Source organism: Alternaria rosae (genome assembly GCF_020736505.1).
Source record: "Alternaria rosae strain MPI-PUGE-AT-0040 chromosome Unknown BKA58scaffold_2, whole genome shotgun sequence".
In the NCBI taxonomy this organism is placed as follows: domain Eukaryota; kingdom Fungi; phylum Ascomycota; class Dothideomycetes; order Pleosporales; family Pleosporaceae; genus Alternaria; species Alternaria rosae.
In genome coordinates this window covers 2,193,275-2,215,740 of record NW_025763571.1, presented here as the reverse complement: position 1 = coordinate 2,215,740, position 22,466 = coordinate 2,193,275, and the positions used below count along the sequence as shown (strand labels likewise).

At 52.4% G+C, this 22,466-nt stretch overlaps 6 protein-coding genes across 6 annotated transcripts; 3 read left to right on the top strand and 3 right to left on the bottom strand.

Annotated features, from left to right (window-relative positions):
* Positions 1-1,022: 1,022 nt before the first annotated feature.
* Positions 1,023-3,864, top strand: BKA58DRAFT_436014 (FACT complex subunit pob3; the record flags this gene model as incomplete). Its single annotated transcript, XM_046173385.1, has 5 exons — positions 1,023-1,051; positions 2,032-2,760; positions 2,811-3,416; positions 3,468-3,540; positions 3,595-3,864. 5 exons carry the CDS (start codon positions 1,023-1,025, stop codon positions 3,862-3,864), a joined length of 1,707 nt encoding a protein of 568 aa, XP_046029142.1.
* A 480-nt stretch (positions 3,865-4,344) lies between these two features.
* BKA58DRAFT_92985 (uncharacterized protein) lies at positions 4,345-7,405 on the top strand. The gene is made up of 3 exons (XM_046176220.1): positions 4,345-4,728; positions 4,778-5,007; positions 5,057-7,405. The coding sequence occupies exons 1-3, from the start codon at positions 4,709-4,711 to the stop codon at positions 7,003-7,005; spliced, it is 2,199 nt and encodes a 732-aa protein (XP_046029141.1). The 5' UTR covers positions 4,345-4,708; the 3' UTR covers positions 7,006-7,405.
* Positions 7,406-9,017: 1,612 nt separating this feature from the next.
* Positions 9,018-10,011, top strand: BKA58DRAFT_376929 (uncharacterized protein). Its single transcript, XM_046169570.1, has 2 exons — positions 9,018-9,843; positions 9,895-10,011. The coding sequence occupies exon 1, from the start codon at positions 9,192-9,194 to the stop codon at positions 9,618-9,620; it is 429 nt and encodes a 142-aa protein (XP_046029140.1). The 5' UTR covers positions 9,018-9,191; the 3' UTR covers positions 9,621-9,843; positions 9,895-10,011.
* A 1,659-nt stretch (positions 10,012-11,670) lies between these two features.
* Positions 11,671-14,124, bottom strand: BKA58DRAFT_376921 (uncharacterized protein). The gene has a single exon (XM_046169569.1). The coding sequence runs from the start codon at positions 13,768-13,770 to the stop codon at positions 11,983-11,985; it is 1,788 nt and encodes a 595-aa protein (XP_046029139.1). The 5' UTR covers positions 13,771-14,124; the 3' UTR covers positions 11,671-11,982.
* A 508-nt stretch (positions 14,125-14,632) lies between these two features.
* On the bottom strand, positions 14,633-16,598 carry BKA58DRAFT_466006 (uncharacterized protein; the record flags this gene model as incomplete). The annotated part of the gene is made up of 2 exons (XM_046174987.1): positions 16,072-16,598; positions 14,633-16,023 (listed from the first exon to the last, which is right to left on the bottom strand). Exons 1-2 carry the CDS (start codon positions 16,511-16,513, stop codon positions 14,633-14,635), a joined length of 1,833 nt encoding a protein of 610 aa, XP_046029138.1. The 5' UTR covers positions 16,514-16,598.
* A 2,935-nt stretch (positions 16,599-19,533) lies between these two features.
* BKA58DRAFT_376917 (uncharacterized protein) lies at positions 19,534-22,357 on the bottom strand. The gene has a single exon (XM_046169568.1). It carries the CDS (start codon positions 22,291-22,293, stop codon positions 19,759-19,761), a length of 2,535 nt encoding a protein of 844 aa, XP_046029137.1. The 5' UTR covers positions 22,294-22,357; the 3' UTR covers positions 19,534-19,758.
* Between the last annotated feature and the right edge of the window lie 109 nt (positions 22,358-22,466).

Here is a 22,466-nt window from a genome sequence, read left to right as displayed (position 1 = left end):
GACATGATACGAGAAGCCTCGGTTCCCAGTCCCAGATTATCTACCAAACTTCGTTTCGAGGCGGAACAAAATGATAGAGCATCCGGACGCAATTCCGAAAATGTGGATTCCTTTCATCGAGTAACCTAACTAGAATTGCATATTTCGGTTACGGAACATGCGAGATTTTGGGTTCCCGCGCGACGTTTACCATCCCCGGAGTATACTCCTGCCATGCACTACTGTCGTTCGTCGACACCTTAAATCTGAGGCAAATGTACATCACTTCGATCGTAAGAGCCGTGGGGGCTGGATGACTATTGTGAGGATCGAAGGGTATTTTGATCGAATTACATTTGTGCATTCTGGTGGCTTGCACATATATGTACGTTGAGCACTCCGGTCATTGTATTCATCAATCGTAACCCGATTCGCCTGCTTGAAATGTCATGTCTGCAACGTCTTGACGAATTCTGCGAGTCAGTCCTCGTTCTTCCAAAGACTAGGTGGGGATGGGTTACGTCAGGTACAGCCGGGCCGAGTTCAGCATGCGTCACTCACGAAGTCTTCAAACTTCAGTCTAGACAACTCATTCCAGGTGCTAGTGTACAGGGCGCTTAGGGCCTCCCTAGCCGAAGTGATGACATTGCATGTTCACTTTGACGCAAGTGATTCAAGGTTTCAGTGCATTGGAGTCAGCCTAAACTCGATGACTGCGACCTTGAAAAACGGAGACTGACGACCTGAGGGAATATCGGCAAGGCAGTATCCTTCCTTCTTAAACTTAAATTCCGACATAAAAGAAGGTGATGCGGCTAGAAACGTATGATAATATTAGCTTTGACGCAAAAGGAGCTGCCGTCCGCAAACTACTGTAGGGACACGGCCGCAATTGACGTGGCAGATCGCCACAAGCAGTGGACAATCCAGAACAGGTCGATCATCCAGTTCGTGATATGGAATCTTGCTGCAAACGAATCATGCCTCATCAAACTGATAGGACAATCTGATTCGAAGAAGAGCGTGAGCGAGGACTGGCCAAGATGGTTTCCAAGGATATTTGCGATACAGGGTACGAAACTATGAACTGACAACATGGTGGCTTCAGGTTGAAGGAGTATGAAGTCTGCGGCAAAGCGAGGCCTAATCGCTTGAGCCATGGACAGGTCAATATAGTCGTCGTGATCGGTTGCAGATGTTTGGTTCTAGAGAGGAGCGCGCGAGGAGTGATGTTCTGCGGGAAACTTTGCTTGAAGAAAGACGTTGAGGCGGCACATTCCTCTCTGGATCTGGTCACCTATCTTACAAACTGTAGTGCACTTGTGCAGGCACCGCTCAATGATTCGAGCATAGGTTTTGTAGGTTGTCTCGATTCGCATCGATCTAGAAACAAGTTCTTGTCTTGCCGATACTTGTCCTTCGAGGGGACCTGGTTAGATAGGTGAGATATAGATTTTGGAAGTTGTGAGTCGCTCGCTGCTTCGCGTTACCGCGGTGCTATGGGATGAAGCGAGGTATCGCATCGCACTCATATGTGAGTTGATCCAGAAACAAAGACGGCATTCTTTGAACATAGATTGTGAATATCGATGGCGACAAGCAGTCGTAACGACCGGGGGTGCAACTATACCTAGCTAGTAAAACCGAGTTATTGCGCTCGAACTGTCAACGAGCAGAACGATCTAGTCCCAGGTCCCAAGGCGTCCGCGGGTGTGTCCAACTTCGATCGATGAAGAATAGCGAATACCGATTCAAGCAATGAAGCAGAATCATTACTCCCAAGAAAGACTTTTCAGAACTCTCTGGTATTCGTGCCGTTATTATCGCGCTATCACGTGCGATCTGCAACTAGTGCGGTTAGGTAAGCAAACAGCGCGTTTACGAAGTGAGAGCACCAACTTTCCTGTAGCGACTGTCCCCCGTCGCGCCTTCAACTCTCCGCTACCGTAGTCGTCCTGCTTTACACACATATTTAATTCCTTGACGCGACCGCAAACATGTAAGAAATCAAGGTCCGTGACGGGCCCGGCAGGCGAAGCTAACACAGCGCAGGGAGGCGTTCAACGACATCTACCTCAACCTTTCGCGGAAACCTGGCGCGACTCGATTTTCCGACTCTGGCTTTGGCTGGAAGCCCGCAAACGGCGAGACGTACACTTGCGACCAGTCACAAATCCAACAAGCGCAGTGGAGCCGAGCATCACGCGGATACGAAGTCAAGATCCTCTCGCGCAACGACGGTGTGATACAACTCGATGGCTTCAAGCAGGAGGATTTTGACCGCGTCTCCAAAGTTTTCAAGACGTGGTATGGCATAGGTCTGGACAACCGGGAGCATGCCCTGCGTGGCTGGAACTGGGGAAAGGCCGACTTTGGGAAGGCTGAACTCACCTTCAACGTAGCCAACCGCCCCGCCTTCGAAGTCCCCTACACCGAAGTGTCCAACACGAACTTGGCAGGAAAGAACGAAGTCGCCGTCGACTTCTCGTTGCCTGCCGATGGCGACGCTGGCGCGAATGGAAACCTGGGAGGAGCAAGGTTCAGAGGCAAGAAGTCTGCGGGTGCGCGAGACCAGCTTGTCGAGATGCGCTTCTACATACCCGGTACCGCATCGAAGAAGGAGAAGACAGAAGACGGCGAAGACGCCTCTGGGGCCGAGGACGTTGAGGAGACAAATGCTGCCAACCTGTTCTATGAGACTCTGATGGAGAAGGCCGAGATTGGGGAGGTCGCTGGTGATACATTTGCCACTTTCTTGGACATTCTACATCTCACTCCCAGGTATGACACTCGCATCTGCAGTCTCGGAAGAAGTACTAACCCAATGGCAGAGGTCGATTCGATATCGACATGTACGAGAGCTCCTTCCGGTTACGCGGTAAAACATACGACTACAAGATTCAGTTCGACTCGGTCAAGAAGTTTATGGTCTTACCTAAACCCGACGACATGCACACCTTGATCACCGTCGGTCTGGATCCTCCCCTCCGCCAGGGTCAGACGCGTTACCCGTTCCTTGTGATGCAATTCAAGCGCGACGAGGAAGTTAATCTCGACCTCAACATGAAGGGGGACCTCTTGGAGGACAAGTACAAGGACAAGCTTCAGTCGCACTACGAAGCCCCCATTGCTACAGTTGTGGCAGATATCTTCAGGGGACTCAGTGGGAAGCGCATCACCAGGCCGTCTCGCGACTTCATCAGCCATCACGAGCAGTCGGGTGTCAAGTGTTCCATCAAGGCCAACGAGGGTCACTTGTTCTGCCTCGACAAAGCCTTCATGTTCATCCCCAAGCCTGCGACATACATCAGCATGGACAACATTGCCTCTGTGACCATGTCGCGTGTTGGTGGAGCCATGGCCGCTAGCCGCACATTCGACATCACTTTCAGCATGAAGAACGGCATGGCTGAACATCAGTTCTCGAACATCAACCGGTGAGTATACCTGGCCAAAACCCGAAAGGCTGTGCAGCTAACACCACGTAGTGAGGAGCAACAACCACTCGAGAACTTTTTCCGTGCAAAGGGCATCAAGACTAAGAACGAGATGGCGGACGACGTAAGTATCATCATTGTCCCTTTTGCTCGAGACGGGCTGACATAACGAACATAGTCTGGAGCCATTCTGGCAGCTGCTCTCCAAGACGAAGACCTCGCGTCCAGTGACGACGGAGCGCCAGCGAACCGCGGTAGCGCCGACGAAGATGACGAAAGTGTCGACGAGGATTTCCAGGCCGATTCCGAGTCGGAGGTTGGAGAGGAATTTGACTCCGATCATCAGAGCAGCGGGTCCGACAGTGATGCTGAAATGGAAGATGCGGAGAGTGACGCCGGCGAGGCGGTACCAGAACGTCCCAAGAAGAAGCAGAAGGTGTCGCAATAGCGACAGCCCTTGCAATAACCTCAAGCGCGCACGGGTGGACGGGTGGGCGGCGGTGAAGGCGGCCGCACCAGCATCCGATGCTTGCGTGCTCATCGAAGATTGGGAAATGCGATGATGAGAGGGGTTCATCGCGCTGCCGCTGTTAACGCTTCCAGCGCCTTATCGTCAAAGCTCGCTCAGGTCGTGGAGGCTATTCCGACATTTCCCATAGGTTGTTATGCTTCTTGGCGGGGTTGTAGGAAGTGAAGTTCCGGTTGTGAAGACAGGGAAAACCGCCCCTAATGCGTTGGTAGTCCAGGTAGAAGGGCCGACCTGCATCCCTAGCCGAACGCGCAGCGACCAGGAGAAAAGTTTAAATTCAGTGGCAAGTTAGCGTCCATAATCCGGCTAGTCTTCCCCCAGCGCACGTCTGCAGCGTCTGCAAGTGGTGTATGCATAGCAACTCGGCCATGGCTCGGCTGACTGCGGCGCTTGACGCGACCTGGCGTGGGCGCGGCGGGCCCAGGTTAGTTCCTTACACTGAGGTCTGGCTTCTCACACACCAGCTAAATTGAGCAACGCGAGCGCGATTCAGATTACTGCGCTAGCTCAGGAGCAAGCCTTTCGTCGATTTTCGTAACCTTGCTCATGGTGACGGTGGATCCGCAACTGGCGCGAACCCATGCTAGACCCCGCATCTAACCATCGAGTATCAAACGCTTTATCGCCCGCGACATACTGGTATAGATATAGGGCAGCTCTCTCCGATTCATGTGGATGCTTTTTCTTACCCACTTTCCTCGGCTCGAGGCTATGATATCTTAAGCTTTTCGCATCAAGACCCACACGATTGAACTACGTTGAAATGCGATCACGAACCGGATGGTATGTCGACTTGTGTATCCACGCTGTCGCCTACTGACGTTTGCCACAGTCTCACTTGCCGTCAGCGGAAGCTGAAGTGTGATGAGAAGAAACCCGTGTGCGGACAGTGCACCAAGGCCTCAAGAGAATGCATTCCATCCTCAGGCATTGTCTTCCGCCACCAACACAATGCCTCCATGAACGGCGAAGACTCAGGGGACGAGAACTCACTGAAGGGCTTCTACGCTTACAAGAACACATTCGATGAGGATGCCATTTGGATGGATATCCCCAAGCATGGTAGGTCTCGTCTTACATAACTAATGTAGCTTGGCTAATGCCTTCTCAGTCACCTTCATCAACACCACCAACCCGTACCTGGATCCCGGGACACCCGACTTTGACACAATGTCGACAGCTTCCATGGAGTCGCCGGGGCCCTTTGAGACTCGCTCTTTACCTTCATGGCGCACACACAGCAACTTTCATTCAGTTACCAGCACACCATCGAGCATGGGGCCTGAGATGCCTCCTACCAGCGTTCCTTTCTGTTATACCCCCGACCTAGAAAGCCTACCACCACTGATGCAGTCACCACCCGCATCTGTTGTAGGCACCCCACTCTCGCCTCCTCTATCATTATGCAACCGGAGAATACATCCCGTTATGGAGTTCCCCGCTTCCACAGCGTCGCCGCCCATAGATCCTCGCCTCAATTCGCCATACGACTCCGCCGACCACATGCACCGTTCAGTTTCGATATCAAGCTCACGGCGATCACCACCTCGCTCGGACGTTGGCATGCCCACTCAAGATGACCACGAGATTGCGTTCCTTCTCCGGTGGTTTTCAGAAGGCCCCGGTTACTGGATGGACCTATTCGACCTTGGCACTTACTTCGCATCTTACGTCCCCGTACAGGCGCGTGACAACCCATTACTCAAGTACGCGGCTGTCGCCTGTGCTGCGAAGGCTCTTGCTCGTGTCCAGGGCCGTAAGCCTGTCATGGGAGGTAGTGTGACGCGTCAAGCTAGGATGGAGCAGTACCCCGAGGCACCATTGGTTGATTGGAAGCACAAGGCAGCAGTATACTATGATACTGCTGTGTCACTACTGTTGCACGCTCTCAAGATGGACGTCGCCTCATCTCCAGACGAGTCAGAGTGCGAACAAAGACATCAAAACTCCGCGTACGATGGGCCAGCACACAAGCGACGACGGACTTCCAGCAACACCTCATTCGTATCAAACACCGACGAACTGTTGGCCGCCTCTGCCATTCTCTGTGTCTATGAGTTCTTAGACACTTCCGTTTCGGATTGGGCGAAGCACCTGAATGGTGCAAAGTCCCTCCTTGTCCTTTCACAAGAGCATGTTATGCCATTACAACTACCGACACCCACATCATCGATGCCATCCGCAAACTTCAACTTCACATCAAAAGCTCGGCGAGCAACCTTCTGGAACATTGCCAGACAAGACATGCTCGCAGCCTTCATCAACAAGACCAACACAAGGCTAGACACCGATGACTTGACGCTGTGGAGAGAGGCTGGCCTCATGATTGATGAGCGAGGCTACATTATGCCTAGCAATACGACAGCAACTGGCTACCCTGACGACGAGAAGGTGATGAGGGAAGACCTCATCTGCAACGCCCTAGTCTGGCTCATGGCCAAGCTAGTTAATTTCATGGCTGCGGGAGACGAAGTGTCAAACGAAGCCGGCATGAGTTGGGCTGGCGTTCCTCAGCGGACCCTTCTGGATTACTGGTTTAGTCTCCGCAAGCAGTTCCAGGTGTGGCACGACGGACTACCGGTGACTTTCAAACCTTCTGCCAGGGTGGCACCCGCCCAAACATCCGGACCGATGTTTAACAACGATAATGCCTCCATGTTTGCAGAGGTCTGGTACTCGATTCCCATGTGCGCCTCGACGATGCAAACCTACCACATGTCGCAGATTCTCTTGTTCATGAACAAGCCACACGAGTCCACCCAGGGGCGCAGCACCGTCGTCGCACGCATGAACTCGTACCAGTCCGTTCTGGCCATGTGCCAGAAGCACAGCCGCGAAATTGTTGGCATTTCGCTCGCTCGGTCAGATGAAGCGGTCCGGATCCACTCTGTGCAGCCCCTGTTCACTGCTGGTCAGTGCCTCAGCGATGCTCGAGAGCGCCAAGTCGTGTTGCATTTGCTACGAGACATTGAGTCGGACATTGGTTGGGCGACCGACTACCGTGTGCGCCAGCTATTCGAGCAGTGGCAAGGCGAAGAATCAGAGGGCCTGGTACCATGAGCACTCCACTTGGAGGCATCAAATCAGCCACAAACTTTGACCCCTGGATACTTAGCAAGCCCGCCGCCAGCCTGCTGTCAGCCTCAGCCATGTCTCTAGGTACCTCCCGACAGCTTAGTCTGGGATGCAGAGGTCCTGCTACGAAGGAGCCACTAGCGTTCGCCTGGCCCTTGTCCATGGTGCGGGAACTATCGGAAGACTAGAGCAACACGAACTGTCATTCCAAGCCGACACATGTTGCCAGGCCCCTTTGAGCGCAGCGCCGATGATCGGAAAGGTCTGCTGCAATGCGACCGCACGGGCTGCAAGCTTCAGATTACTGAAGAGACGTGTGTAGAAAGAAGATTAGATAGCTAGAAGAAACCAGGATTGCGGTATCAGCCCATTCCAACCTAGATAGCACATATACAAATGCACATAGAAGCTTATCAGGCTCTACACCAATTACTTGAACACGTATCTTGTCTGCACGTGTGACCTGCAAGCTCGCTCAACCCTACCTTATAGTCACGATGCGCCAAACAACATGACAACATCATTTTAGAAGCTGAACCCTTTGACCGCTACCGCCTGTGCCGTGCTACCCGGGTAGCTTCACCCGTACCCCATACCCACTTTGCAAGCCAGATTCTAGTATACTCCACTTTGAACTATACGCACGAGTTTTCCTTCCAGAAGACAGACTTGTCGTTGTCTAGCAAACGCTGCTACACCGGTCGGTGTTTGACCACGAGCGCAAGTCTCATCCGAACCCCCACTTTTCCGTCTTCGCCGCCAGTGCGGATCCGGTTCGCGACCGGATGGCTACTTACGCGCGAGACACAATCGAGAGCCCTGCATATATTGGTCCTATTTCTTTGCAATCACGGCGGCCCAATTTGCTCGAGCATGGATTGGCGATGTATGACGCACGCCTAAACACATGCGTACTATACCTTGGCACAATGTCTGAGACACCCATGGTTGTTGTGCTCCAATTTGCTCGTCGGATGCTTTGCCCGCGGTCCTATGTGGCGGTGCTTCGGCGCAACGAAGATCATTATATCACAAGTCACCTTATCCGTCGCCTTGTTAGGCAATCCGCGATGCGGTTGCTGTCACAAGACACGTAATTTTGAGGTTGGTAGCAGGCGTCGCTGATCGTTTTTCGGACGCGTTCTCTGGTGATTGCGTCTCGGCGAATAGAGAAACGTGGTTTAGAGTTTGGTCCCTAGAGGAAACGCCTGGGACGGGAAGAGACGAGGTGCGTGCGTGCCTCGTAACGAGTCGGGGTATTAGCATCAGGGTATCCCTGCTCGGTGTCTTGGCGGGGGGCTATTGTGGAGGATGCTTGGTAGTCTGATGATGCACAATAACTCCACGCCTTGAATATGCACGTGTTTGCTTGCTGGCGAACGGGAACTGCCTCAATGACATCACTCTCATGCACCTTGAATCCTTCGCTATGTAAAGTATGGCCGACGAGCACTGTGGGTGTCCTACGGGGCGTTTACAGCGTGAAGATTATGCATCTTGTACACCGCAACGCTGCGACTACGCTAGCTGGTAGATGTTTGACCTGACCGGACGGTGGCTGCGTCTCCCAGGTCTCCTAATCTTAAAGCTGCAGCTACGGCACCTATGCACATGCAAGCAAGACACCGCTCCGACTATGCACGATGGCGTAGCCATCAAAACGATGGATAAGCGAAGGATAGGATACAAGGGCTTCTCGAAGATTTCCTGCTGCAGGTTAGTGAGGCTTAACGGCGCGTAGTGCACGCTACTGCAGGCTTTCATGCATTTCGTTAGTGCGCGGACAGGCTGATGGTGTAGGGATCACCGGATTCCCTTTTTGGGGGCCAGCAGTTGCGGCTCCGGAGTTCTGCCGTGGATTGGGCGATGAAACGCAGTACGCGTAAAGTAGGTGTGAGATTTATGGTCTGATTATGACGTATGGATCTACTACTTTGAGTATTGAGATAATTGTTTGCGGACCTCTGTACAGCCGAAATAGTCATCGCATCCTAGTCCTGTGATATGTCTCGAATAATCTTGCGTAAACTTCGTTCCAAAGTGTGACAGAAGTTTCAATCCACTAGTGAGCTCTAGCTCGGCCAACGGAACAGTAGGTCAAGACGCTCGCGCAAGGTGTCTCAGCACCCTGTTAGGCCGTATGTGGAAGAATGCACGAGATAGTTTGATGCATGGCAACGTGCATACCTCGTGGTTGGGCTCGAGCTAAGACATTGTCTAAGCAATTGATAGTTGCACTTGCTCCAGAGTACTCACTATGCTTGCTGCCGATCATCGCCGATACCAGCTTCTGCAATCCCCCACGGCATCTTGATGGCCCATGCAGGCATTTGCCGATAGTCGAATTCAAAATGCAGTCTGGAAACTGGATTATCTCGAGAACTAGATGCGAGGCTGTGTACGCGGATCAAAGCATACTGTTGAGTGCCTCGGTTCATGTCCAGATGTTGCCCTTTGCCTCAGCTCTCGCTTTCCCTGACCGCCGCATGCTGGGCGACAGCGTGCGATACGACGGCCACGGTAGCCGGTCTGAGCTTTACCAGCCACCCCTCCACATCCCGCTTGCCCAGGTGGTGTTGAGAAACACGTTGCCGCGCTAATGGCTACATGCTGCCGATTTATCCGACTGCCAATATCCATTACACCTTGCCGCCAGGCTGGTGTCGTGTCGTATCAATCGCAACTTGTTATCGCCGACCCTGTTCAAACAGACAGCGGCCAACCTCGGTCTGAGTCTGCGACTGGGGTGGCGATGTCATCGCAAATCGATGATTTGATGAGGGGTGATGATCTTGGGGTCGCGGTAAGTAACTTGGCGGGTCCCTGAATCCCAGTTAGCTGGTTGGAAAGATCTATCCGACGGAACGATGGAACCGGAGGACCGTGCGTGCGTCAGCCAAAATTGTTTGTCCTGTTGACATGTGCTTGGAACCGGGCCGGGGTAGGGGAGTGGAATGTCGCGGGCTCACAGTGTTTTCGCCGTTGTCGCGGAATCAACCGTGGTCATGCATGACATACTCTAGTAAGACCGAACCTTGAGGGGGGCAATCATCACCCTCGAGGGAAAAACATCCCCTCCCCCGGTACTCTGAGACGTGGGATGTGGGTGCAAAGGTAAATCTCGCCGCTTGATACCTGGAAAGTATTGACGAGAGCGTCACACGATAACCCTGTCGACGTTGGTGAGATGCATCCATGCGTGCGAGGGATCCCATGACGTCACCGCAAGGAATTTCGCAGCTCCGCACGTGCAGTCTTCATTTTGCAATCCTTGGGCTGCAGCGCAGTTTCTGTCCGAATGACGAAGACGTTGAGCTGGTATGATAGCGCATGCCGGTCTTCTACCAACGCAAAAGATTTTGCGAAAGCCGCAGCGGTCGAACGGTACTGGATGCTGCCGAGTTTCGACGAGCTCGTTCGGCCAAATGGGGATCTTTCGGGTTATCACAGCTTCGCACCCATGAAGGAAGAGAAGTTCTCAAAGTGTTGAGGTTGAATCTGAAGCCATTGAATAGTGTCGTATCTAGTATATGCTGCCATACTTCGAGAGGGTCCAGGCAAGTCAAGAGCGAGGCGGGCAAGGCTGAGAAGACGTATGCGAACCCGAATCCGAAAATTGCTATACCGACGCTGAAGGAGAGGTTCTACTCGTACTCCTACGCTCAAAATCTGTCGAACACAACTTAGGTCCTTCGTAGCAGCTTCTAGCTCCGTGCTATCTCTGTCTTTAATTCCTCCTGCCAAGACTAGGCCTTCAACGTCACTTCGACGTAGGATTTATCTGACTGAAAAAAAAAGCAAAGCATAGTAGGATGCAGAAGGATTCAGAGTTCATTGCGCAACAGCATGCAACGATCCGCATTCTCAAGCCTCATCTTTCCAATCAGTTCCAAGTCCCCACAAGTATCTCCATTATCTTCGCAATCTCATTCTTCAACCCAGTCGCAAAACATACAAAATCACATCACCACATCGTGATAACCTGCCCATTTACTACCCAAAGAGGCTAGTTGCCGCCTGAGATACCAAGCATTGATCAACACCATACCTTAGATCTAAGCCAACACCGGGTATCGGCAATCTGGTAGCATACACAAGCACACGGAGAGAAAAATCGTACGTTACCACGGCCAGGCACACCGGCAGAGCTGGAACGGCCCTTCCGCCGCAATCAATCCTTCTTCTTTGGGCCATGTGGTCGCTCCACCTGCGCATTGATCGGTGAGGAAAATTGTTGTCGCCACGATGCGATTCAGGCATAGCGTTATCCCGTACGCTGGGAGAAGGAGAATATTGTCTTAATGGGGCTTGGGTAAGATAGAGGTGCAGCTGAGGTCATATATGGTGGGTGATCCTGGAATACATCATATTCCTGAATGCGGCATTCGTGACGAGTGCGACCTAATCGTCCCGTGGGAAAGGCACAGGACTTAGCTCATCCTTTGCTGTCTTCTAGCCCAGCGCTCTAGCTGCATTCGAGAAGGAATAGAAGCTGCGTCAGAGGCTGCGTTAGAAGAGCCAGTCGTTGGAGCGGAGTCATGGTCATGATGCTCCTCCCCCTCATCTGTTCCATGGAAGTGTAAGTGACAGTACCAGTATCGCTGTCGTGTGGTCAACGCACAGACACATATGGCAATTTGAAGACACCATCAGAAGAATCGCATAGGCGTCGGAGTCTGAGACCGACAATTACTATTGCTATCATACACAAGAATCGCGACGCTTGCGGCACGGCATGTACGCCGAAGTGTGGGCCGGCGGCAAGTGTCCGCCACGGACTCGCCGCTAATCACGCTGTAGTACCCACATGAGGGCCCTGCTCAAACAAGGCCACCTCAGACATCCCTACTCTGTCATTCTACGGCCACGAGAAAGACTGAAAGCTCTTGTGGGACGCATTTACAACCTAGATATTGACTCGCAGCGTCTCCAGCTTTGTCGATCATGCCCCCCTGCTCGGATCTACGCTTCTTCTGTGGGCATTCTGGCTGCAGGAGGGCGATCAGGGTCTTGCGGTATCGTTGCGCTAATGATGTCCACATTGGACTGACCCTGCACTTTAGACTCGTTATCAGCTGATGGAGACGTGTTCAGCTCCGTGACGAGGTCTCCATGCTCCGCGGATGGCTCTTGCAGAGATGTTCCTGTCGCGATAGCCTTCTCTGCAACAGCAGGCGTGTTTTGAGTTGACGGCCCTGGGCCTTCGCGCACAGCATCATCCTTTGGCGCTGAATCTCTCGCAACATTGGGGTAGGTATCCAGGGAATGGCCCAGATCTCTCGTGCTTGCGATGTCGGAGTCCTCAATAATACTTGAGGTTGGTTGCAGAACCCAAGACCTAGGCGACGTCTCTGGTATGTTAATCTTGGGCGCATCATGATCTGTGCATGAAGCATTCTTCAGTGGCTCGGGTTGCGATTGGTCGTCTCCAGATACGAGTGTTGGTTGAGACTCCACGTCACCGGTGCTTGGTCGAGCTGCAATGCTCTGGCACATTGCCTCGCTAGTCACTAGCATACCCTTGTGGGGCTCCTCGTGGGGTGGTGCTGGCTCTCGTACTTGATCGGCGCCTACTGGCGCTGAGGTTGCTGTTTCTGGAACAGCGTCATGTCTTCGCTCCAGACCGTCGTCTCCGGGTGCGCTGATCTCCACCCGACCTAGATTTCCGTCCGGATGGTGATCATTCCCATGTGCTGTTGTTGTGGTGGTCGAGACGAGGGTTAGGTCACACGCGGTCTCTGGGACATCATCCACTGCACTGCCAAGCGATGGCCGTTTCTCTTTTCGCAAGGTGCCCCGGCCCCGTCTGCTCGCCGTGCCCCGAGCTTGCACTGACTCTGCACTTGTTCCCTTAGCCCTCCGTGCAAGTCTTGCTGCACGAGCATCTTGAGGAGCATCTTCATCCTGCTTCACCTCTACTTCTGCATCGGTCTCTGGCGATTCAGCTTTCGACTTCCCTGCAGTTGAGAGTTTTCGCAGCTGCGCCCAAGTCTTTGCTTTTTCGCTCTGCTTTGCAAGCTCTTCCTCGCTCAGCTCAACCCATTTGGCGCCGACTTTCTTCATACCGGTGAACTTGAGGAATGTCAGGCCGGAACCGCTGGTATCCATATACTCGGACCCTTCAGGCGGCGCATTCCTCCCTCGCGCGTACGTTTCGCTCGGTCGATGGTACTGCTCACTGCTTCTGTAATTGTCGTGGAATTCGACTGAATCAGAAAATTTGAGTCGCTTGCGTGATAGTGAAGCTGATGAGCTGTGCGATCGTTTGGGCGATGGCCGTAAAGACAGCGATACGCCTTGCTGTCCATGTGGTGCTCTGTCGGATGATTCTCCAGGTCGCTGGGTAGTAGGCGAGTGAGATCGTCGACGCTTAGGATCAGCCATATCGTGCTTGTTGTCATTGGTAAAGTCCCCTTCTCCAAGGTCCTTATTTTCGGGCTGTCCATTCTGCGCGTCTCTTGCTGGTCCAGGCGCTTCGACAGTCATCAACCAGTTGTCGAACTCCATATGAGCCTTTTTGTGGTTATCCCGCGCAAACGATTTGCTGATTGAGTCGCGCTTATTTTCAAGTACAGCCCATTCACTATCCGCAGCTCTTATCGCGTCGTACAGAAAGCCGAATTGCTGACATGTACTGCATCCTGCATGAGAGGTATCCGGCGAGGTCGTTGGTATAAGCCCCGTGGCGGATACCACAGCAAGGACTCTAGCACATGATTTGCACTTTACAGAGTCGTATTTGGTGGCCATCCGGATGGTGTTTGATTGTGAAGGTGCTTGCGTCGCTCGAGTGAGCGCGTTCGATTGAGAAGGCGTGGACGCGAAGTTCGCGAAATTATTGGGTAATAACAGCGTGCACAATTATATTTGACTCATATATGTGGAAGCGCACTGATGGGTAGTCGTAGTGGGGTGAGTAAACAGAGGGTGATTGAGACAAAGACGCGACTGTGGAGATGTCACGTCTACAACGAGCGCGCGTCGCTCTTTAACGCCTCTGCAAATAAGTTTCGTATTATGTGAGAGTAACAGTCGCAAGAGGCGCAATGAAAGAAGAGCAACAGGATTGAAGTCGAAAGACTTTGTTGTTCCTAGCAGCAACTGCATCGTTGTTGCCTCGCTATCGATAATCCCTGTTGGCAGTCCCCTTTTCGCACGTCCACAAACAGCAATTGCGATGCTTCATCTTCACTTCACTCCACACCGCCGGCCGCCATCCTTTGGATTTTGTCGCGCACACGCGTCGTCTCAACACCTGATGATGTCCCTGAGCTGCGACAGTATATAGACCTCACTGTTATGGTGAGGGCAAGACTACCGCATCCGACAAGCTCTGCCATGGACCAGTGGCAATTACGTCATCAGAGATATTCGCAATTTTATTACGGCGCAGATTCTCGACACAACCCAGATCAGGTCACCTGTCCAACGAAGGTGTCAATCATAAGGAGTTCTACTCTCATAGCCAACCCTATCATTCAAATCAGGCGACCACAAGACACTGATATGGTCTCACAAAAGTTCTTCCGCCCCGCCTCACCAATATGAACACAATTGTGACTCTCTGGGACAGAATGTAGCTTCTCCTTCTCCGAACGCATGTTCGATTAGATCATGATGTTATTTTTAAGTTCGGATAGAACGTCCTCAGCTTGCCTTTCCACTTTTCTTTCAGTCTGGATGGTATACTCTGATCTCCACGCGCATTGCTTCCACCTGTATCACTCGCGGAGCCTGCAACCTGAGCGCTTGTTTCTGTTGGAGCTGTGGAGCTTAATGATTGAGCTGCGGTTGACTGACTGGCTGACACCGACAGGCTCCCATGACTGCTACTCGATACAGGACCTGCTGCAGGTGCTTGGAGGTTCCAAGCTTCAACGCGGCGGCCCAGACTTGAGAGATTGGCAAATACAACAGCGCCGGTTGCGTCCAAAGTTGGAACATTAACACGGGTTGTCTCTTTCGATTTGTGCGCCCGCAACCACGGTTTCGACACGATATACTGCACTGGATCGCGTTGCTCCTGTTTCCCAACTTGATTGCCCTTGGTGCACTGGCAACAGTCGAAAGGCTGACCTGGCGACACCCAAAAGAGCTTACGCGTCAATCCACCTGGTTCTAAATCAGTCTCCAACTGTTGTAGCCTTTCTTTGCGCAGCAATGCAAGAGTCGAGACAGAAGAGGCTAGATAGTCTTGATCCTTAGGAACGGTTCGCCATGCCGCACACACTATGTCAGGCTTACTGGGACAGATGAGGTCGCCAAACCCCTTGCCGAAGATTGTAAGCACACCTATAGCGGGTAATAAACTGACCCAACTATTATCTCCTGAGCTGAACCGCTCAATACGAGGGATGCACTGAGGTCGAGACTTGACGAGATCCAGAACATCGAAACCTAGGATGCCTTTCCTGGTATCGAGTGTCTGAGAGACTTTGACCCCACTTTCCGTAGCAATGCGGTTTTGATGTTCAATGAGAAGCTCGAGCGAGTGTAGAACTTTGTCCATCCGATCTCCAAATGTGGAGTATGTGTTCATCGGCCTGCCGTTGGACAATGTCTGGTTCTTTATGTAGAGAGGCAACGCACGGTTCTTCCAACTCTTCAGTGTACGTATCGACGCAGCGCGTCCGTTGAAGTTCGTCCAGTCTTCTTCTAACTTGTCTTTATCAAAGATCCAGTGGTAGGTAGACTCGAGTTTGGTCTCCTCCAGTCGCAGAGACATTCGCACAAGGTGGAGTAGTGCAGAAGCGCCGTCTACTAACCAACCTCGGCGGTCTGTTACGTCGTAGAAAGCGACGAACTGATCAGCAACCCATTCGAACACCTCAGAATAGTTGCGGGTCTCGCCAAATATTACTGGCTGTTCTCGCTGGTTGATACGTGCGTTAACGCTGCCTATCACGTAGAACCCCCCTTCAACATATACCCGATCAATAGCTGTGTACGCAGGGCATGGAATGGCTCCAGATATGAAAATGCTCAGTTCAGCCTGAGGATGTCCTATTGACATAACTAGACTTCTTTGGTTCATTCCGGCTCATGACTTACCGCAGAGTTCCGTCACTTCAGAGCACCATCCTATGATGCGACGAAAGTCGCCCAGGGAGCGGAGCAAAGGCGATTCTTCTTTGTTTGAAACTGATTCTTCTATCCGGCAATCGAAGTAAGATATGCGGTCTTCTGGCTTGGTGCTGGTGAAAGCATGCCACAGAATGGAACCACCATCGACTGCGGAAGCAACTACTAAAGAGTTAAAGCCTTTCATGACGATTTTGTTCTCGATGCGAACAATTTGATGGGCTTGCACTATGCTCGCCATGATGCTCAGTGATGTCTCAAGACCGGTAGCTGGTGTTAACTTTCGGAGAATAGGATACCCGCTGACCAATATAGGGCTCGCAAACAGTCGGGTCCAGCAAGTACCTTGAGCCGACGTGGATGTCCACTGGATGTCTTGGACGTCGAAATCGAGTTCAGCCGTTACTGACATTTCTTTCGGACTCTGTTATATGACGTCTCAACTGGTGAGATTGTCATACGCGGCGACAGCACAGCCACTGTCCCTTGTAGTGGCGACACTCGCAATACTGTAGCCAGCCATGAGATCTGCTCAGCAAACTCAGATATCATGTATGGGCCACCGAGGGCTTCTATCTCGCAGTAACCAGTAGACAAACTGGAGATCGCCACAATGAGGGTGGATGGGAAAGTATCTAATATCTGGTTAGTAGACAAATTGCAGGAGTTGCTTCGACACATACATGAGCAAGTTTGGTATGACCGGCAACGCAGAAACTTAAGCAGCATATGCTCCAAATGTCCTTCGCTAAGCGGCCATGTTTGCCGTAGATATGCAGCCACAGTAGCAAGTTGAAGATCGTCTCGCGAGCCCGTCAAACACAGTACATGCTCCCACATGTCTTGAGATACTGGCAACTGTAACGACTCAATGTACTTCTTCAGCTCTCAGAACAAACTGGTTTCAAAATGAACAATTGTCGTCGGTCTCTGGCTACTTAGGACACGGAGCGAATTTTGAGACCGCAAAACTTGCAGTACCTTCCATTTGATGCAATTGCGAAGGTTTGAATTCGAAAACTCTCGTTGAGCTCGCAGCTTTAGCTCCAGAAGTAGCCACGTATACGCTTTTGACTCCGTGATGAGGCAATCTTCAGGCGACGATAGCAGTATCTCTGCAGGTCCGATAGGGATAAGCGGAGGTTCAGGGTAAGATAGTGATTTCGCGGTGAAATCTATCCAGTTGCTGGCATCGTCTCGGGCCTTCTCGAATGCTGGAAGTACCGAACCATATTCTGGCGCATCATCCCCCGAAGAGAGACTGTTGCCACTTTCATTACGGGAAGGCTTGCATTCAACCAGAAGACTAGCCATCTCTGTATAGAGTAGTCGTCAGCAATTGCTTATGCATATGATCTCTTATACTTACTCGCTCTTTCTATGAAGCGCCACTGATAATTTCCAATCGGAAGATGTTGTTGCCTCTTCATGCAGTCTGCCAGCAAATCCTCTCAGTATTGATACGAGTTCGGATCGCGGAAAGCATTTTACGTTTTCGAGAACGACATTGCACCCCAATTCCGTAGCCAGTCGTTTTGAAAAGCGACATTCAAAACTCGTTGTTCCATCAGTTGGACTGGAAACCGTCAGAGGCACAGTTTCTTTGACGGGGTGCACAGTACTAGCGGAATGCGATTGCCATATTGATTCTGTAGGAACGGAAGAGATTTCCTCGTAAACATTTGGAAATCGATGAATACTGTCAAAGGCTGGAGACTGATGTTTGCTCCAGGTGCGATCCAGAGATGCGCTAGGGACATAGCTCGAATATCCTCCCCAAGATGGCGAATTCACGTCTGGAAGTAAATGAACAGCTGGAGTAGTAGCTTCCGTATTTTCTCTCCAGGCTAAATCCTTATCCCCTTCGTTGCCTGCTGCTCTGGGCTTCTGAAGCCGGAGTCTTTGCCTTGAAAGACCAGCGAACATGAGTGGAGCGATATGCAGATTGAACTTCTGCTCTGACAGTTCGATGTAGAGCTTTGGCAAGTCAACATGGCCATATTCTTTGATGTGGACGCTCACAAGGCTTGCCATTACAGCCGTGAACGAGTGTTCCGTCGAAAGGTTTGTTTCAGTGTTACCACACGAGCCCGCGAGTAATTGCATTCGCTTGGGTAGTTCGTCAAACATTCTCCGCCCAGGCATTGATACGGCTTGCGTGGCATTGAAACAGTCCAAGAGAAGAAGGCAATCAAACCTGAAGTTGTTCAACTCACGTTGTATCTCGTAACATCTGACGCTACTGCCCGATAGCGCTCCGGGGTGACTGCACAACATCAGACGAGAGAGGATTAAACACGAAGAGCGCACTCACGGTCGCCAGATCATTCGTTGCTTCCGAAAGGTGTGCAATCTACCGTTGTCATATCCATACCTTCCGTCTCCATGACCGCTGTAATGAATAACGAGCAGGCAAGATGCACCGGGAGGTCTTGCCTTAAAGGAGAGGGACCTTCGTTATCGGATCAGAAATGTACGTACGTCATTGTGACTATCGAGCTTGGGAATAGGATGGATTTCCGTTTCAAAATCCAGCCTTTTGAATACTGATTCCATCTCCTGAGCCTCCTTGATATGATCTCGCACTCTATCGGAATCCTCCCAGTACAGCATCACTGCTTTGGCATGGGCATAGGCATATGGAACGGGCTCAGGAGACTTGTCGAATGATTTGAGCCACTGTTCGCTACTGGTATCCATGATCGAAGAATCCTCCTGGTAGCTTGATAAAGTAGCTAAGAAGGAAGATACAGCTAAAGCTATAATGAAGGGAGTAACGATTGTATGAGCGACGACAGTCACAAGATACCCAAGAACTGATGAACTCGGCAGATTGCTGTGCTATCAAGACGGGTCTAGTCCACTGACCGAGGAACGATCATTTTCATTCGAGGGCCTTCCTGGGAACAAGCCCACCACATAACAGGTCGATAAATCCCTCAAAACCGGACGCTTCAGGTGCGGCTGAAGACGTATTCTCCCAATCTCATTCGCTCCTTCTGTCAACAACACGACCTCTGCATACGCCGAGCAGTCGTACAGGTCATTTACTGGGGTCCCGGAGAGCTCGGCGTGCCTACTGCAGATCGGTGGCTGCATATGGCGAGAACGCCTCGGGGTGAGGAAGGCTAGATACCACAAGGCTGAAAACATGCGGCGACCCCTCAGCCGCAACGCGCTTCCAGGGCAGGACCAATCTCGCTCTTTCTCTAGGGAGCTGGATGTGTGTGAAAAGTGGAGGCACTTGTTCCCGCAAAAGTAACGACGCAAACGACGTCGAGAAAACCGACCGCTTCGAAAAAGTGAGATCAATCTAAGGAAGCCAAAGTGAAGCCACCACCAACGACTGACGTAACCACGCGACTTCAACGATTGGAAGCTGCCGGAGGATCATGTAGAGAATGTGCGCAGTTGATGAGATCGCGAAAGTTTGGTGCACCTATCAATGCGGTAGTGTCTTATTTTAGTGTTGCTATACTGATGCCCACCGATATCAAGCCTTAACCACATACCTCCTTCACCCGCTCATCACAATTATGCTTCCAGAAAATATGCAATGCTACCATTCCACCTAATCTCTCCCCTAACCAAAGCATTTAACGCCGATTCCAAGTGCGATGGTCCTCCTCACTCACTCAACTTCCCCCAGCATCTACCCTACGATTCCCTCCTCCTCCTCGGCGGCGGACTACTACCATCCCTCTTCACCCTCGGCGGCGGACTCCCACTATAATCCCTCTTAACCCTCGGCGGCGGGCTACCACTATCCGCCCTCGCTTTCCCTTTACCCTTTGATGGCGGTGGACTGCTCGAGCCACGTCTACGCCTAGGAGGCGGGGTGCTAGAATCACGACCACGACGGCGCGGTGGCGGAGAGGGCGATCGCGAAGGGGAGGTAGTGTACTTCCGACGGCGTGGAGGTGGAGAGCGGGATAGTGATTCGGAGGGGCTGCGTCCGTGGCGTGTTGACTTGGATTTCGGGGGCGGAGAACGGGATCGGGAGGATGAGGGACTGCGGCCGCGTCTCCTGGGCGCGGGGGAGCGTGACCGAGAGAGGGAGGTTGAGTAGGAGCGCTTGCTCTTAAGTTTGCGCGGTGCTGGGGAGCGGGACCGAGAGCGGGATGCGGAGCTGTAGGAGCCGCTTCTGCCACGGCCTCCACGTTTGCGAGCTGGCGAAGGGCTACGTGTGTATGAACGTCCTCTGGAGTCAGATCTGGACCTGGATCTTGAGTCGCGCCTTCTGCGGACTGGGCTTCGGGATCGCGAGTAGCTGCTCGAAGTGTAGCTTGATCTTGACGAAACGCTGCGGTCGTCGTCGGAGTCGCTCTCTGGCTCGGGTAGCGGTTTCGGCTTGGGCGCAGCGTTCTTAAGCCAGTCGCGCATGCCTTCAGTAAGTACACCCATACCGATCGCGGTGAAGAAGTTGATCGAGAAGCGTGTCTTGCTCTGGTCGTCGGCGTCGGTGGGGAAGATACCGGTAAGGCTGTCTTGTAGCATGGGGTCCTTAAAGCGCTCCACAACCACCTTCTGTCCGAGTGAAGCTAGGAGCTCCTCGAACAAGATCTTGACGAAGATACGCGAACTGGAAGTGGTATCTTCTTCTGTCATCTTGACCACCTGGAAGACGTGCCAGCCGATACCATCGGATGCTAGCAGATGAGCGAAGAATTGTGCGATGATGCGGAGGCGGTTTGTCTCGAAACGGTGGATGGTCTCGTAGTAGTGCGCGAATGCTTCCTCGAAAAGGTCGGTCCACATCCTGTTCAGCTTGCAGAAGCGCTCTCCGATCATGCCGTAGAACTTCTCGTATGTGCGCTCTTGACTGGCGCACTCGACAATCATCGTGGTGAGCTCGTTCTCCAAGCCATGTGGCAGATTGATGCGCATGAGTTTGTGCACGCACTCCTCAAAGCCACCGCTGCTCTTGATGGTCAAGTAGATAGTTCGGCGCAGATTGACAAGATCCGCGTTGGTCTGATCCTTGACGTCCATGGCCTTCACCTCCTCGTCCTCTTCATCCTCAGATGAGGCATCTGTGTATCCATCGTCGTCGCTACCCTCCTCTTCGCCTAGAATCTCCGCCTTGATCTTCGTATACTCTGCCTCGTGCGCTTCGTAATCGGGGTCGACCTTGAAGATGTTCAGACCATCCTCAACCTTCAAATCACCCTCGAGCGTGTGGTTGTGGGTGATCTGATCCTCCTCCTCCACCAAGTCCAGATCTTCCCTGATAACTGGGTTGTCCTTGTACTTTGTCCGCCGGACCTCGAAAAGAACCTCAATCATGTATTGTGTCCGCTTGTCGATGTCGGCTTCGTGGAGGATGTTGCGCATCTGGTCGAAGATGGCATTCGCGATCGCAGGCTTCATCTCGTCGAGGAAAGCGCCGACCTCTTTCATGATACCGACTGCGATCTCAACAGAGTCGTCGGAGGGCTTGTTGAGTAGGAGGAGCAGAATCTCGGCGATCAAGATCTCGTGGACGACTTGCGTGTTGACGAGGTGAGAGAGGAACATGGTACTCGATAGCGCCACGGCCTTGTCGTTCCTCCTGAAGCCCTTCCTGAACTGTACAATCAGGCGCCGAACCAGCAGATCGCCAACTTGAGGCAATTTCGTGTTGACAATGGACACCATGGCCGCATAGATGGGCGTGAAAGGCAAACTCGCCGCTTGCGCCTTCATGATAGCTCTGCAGAACAGCCCGCGTCCGCGCACCAAGTTCTCCGAAAACAGCTCCGGTACAATCATCTTGATATTCGCCGTATTCGTCTTATTGATCAAACCCTGGATCGACTTCTTGAGTGCCTCCCAAGCCATGCGCTGAAACTCAGGGCTCTTCTTATCCGTAATCGACTTCTGCATCTCGCGCAGGCGCGCAGGCGGGATATACGCGCCTCCAGCACGTGTCTTTGAATCGTCAATGGGCAGCTTACGGTTCGCGCTGAAGGCATTTTGGAAGAGCTTCAACCGCGAGTCGTCATCCGGAAGATCGTTGGTCGTAGGCTTTGGGGGTGGGCGACGGCCAATACCGCCATTTCGACGGTCGTCCTCCTCTTCGTCCCTCCTGCTTCGCTTCGATGGACCGGCACTCGGTCCATCATATGGGGAGCGCTCGCGTTTGCGCGGGACCTCGTGGGCGTCGATCTCGGGCTCCGGTGAGGGCAGGCGAACGGCAGATGCGACCTCCATCGTCGCGCAGTGGGTCGTGTGGGAGGTGGAGGATGGGAGGAGTTGAGGCGTAGAGTGACGCGCTTCGCAAAAGTTTAGCTTACAGGCGGTTGGGCGATCGAAGGTTGCGGCGAACGGGCCGCGGTTTCGCCGACAGGGGTCTGGGCTTGGCGCGACTTTGGGGGGAAGGGCCA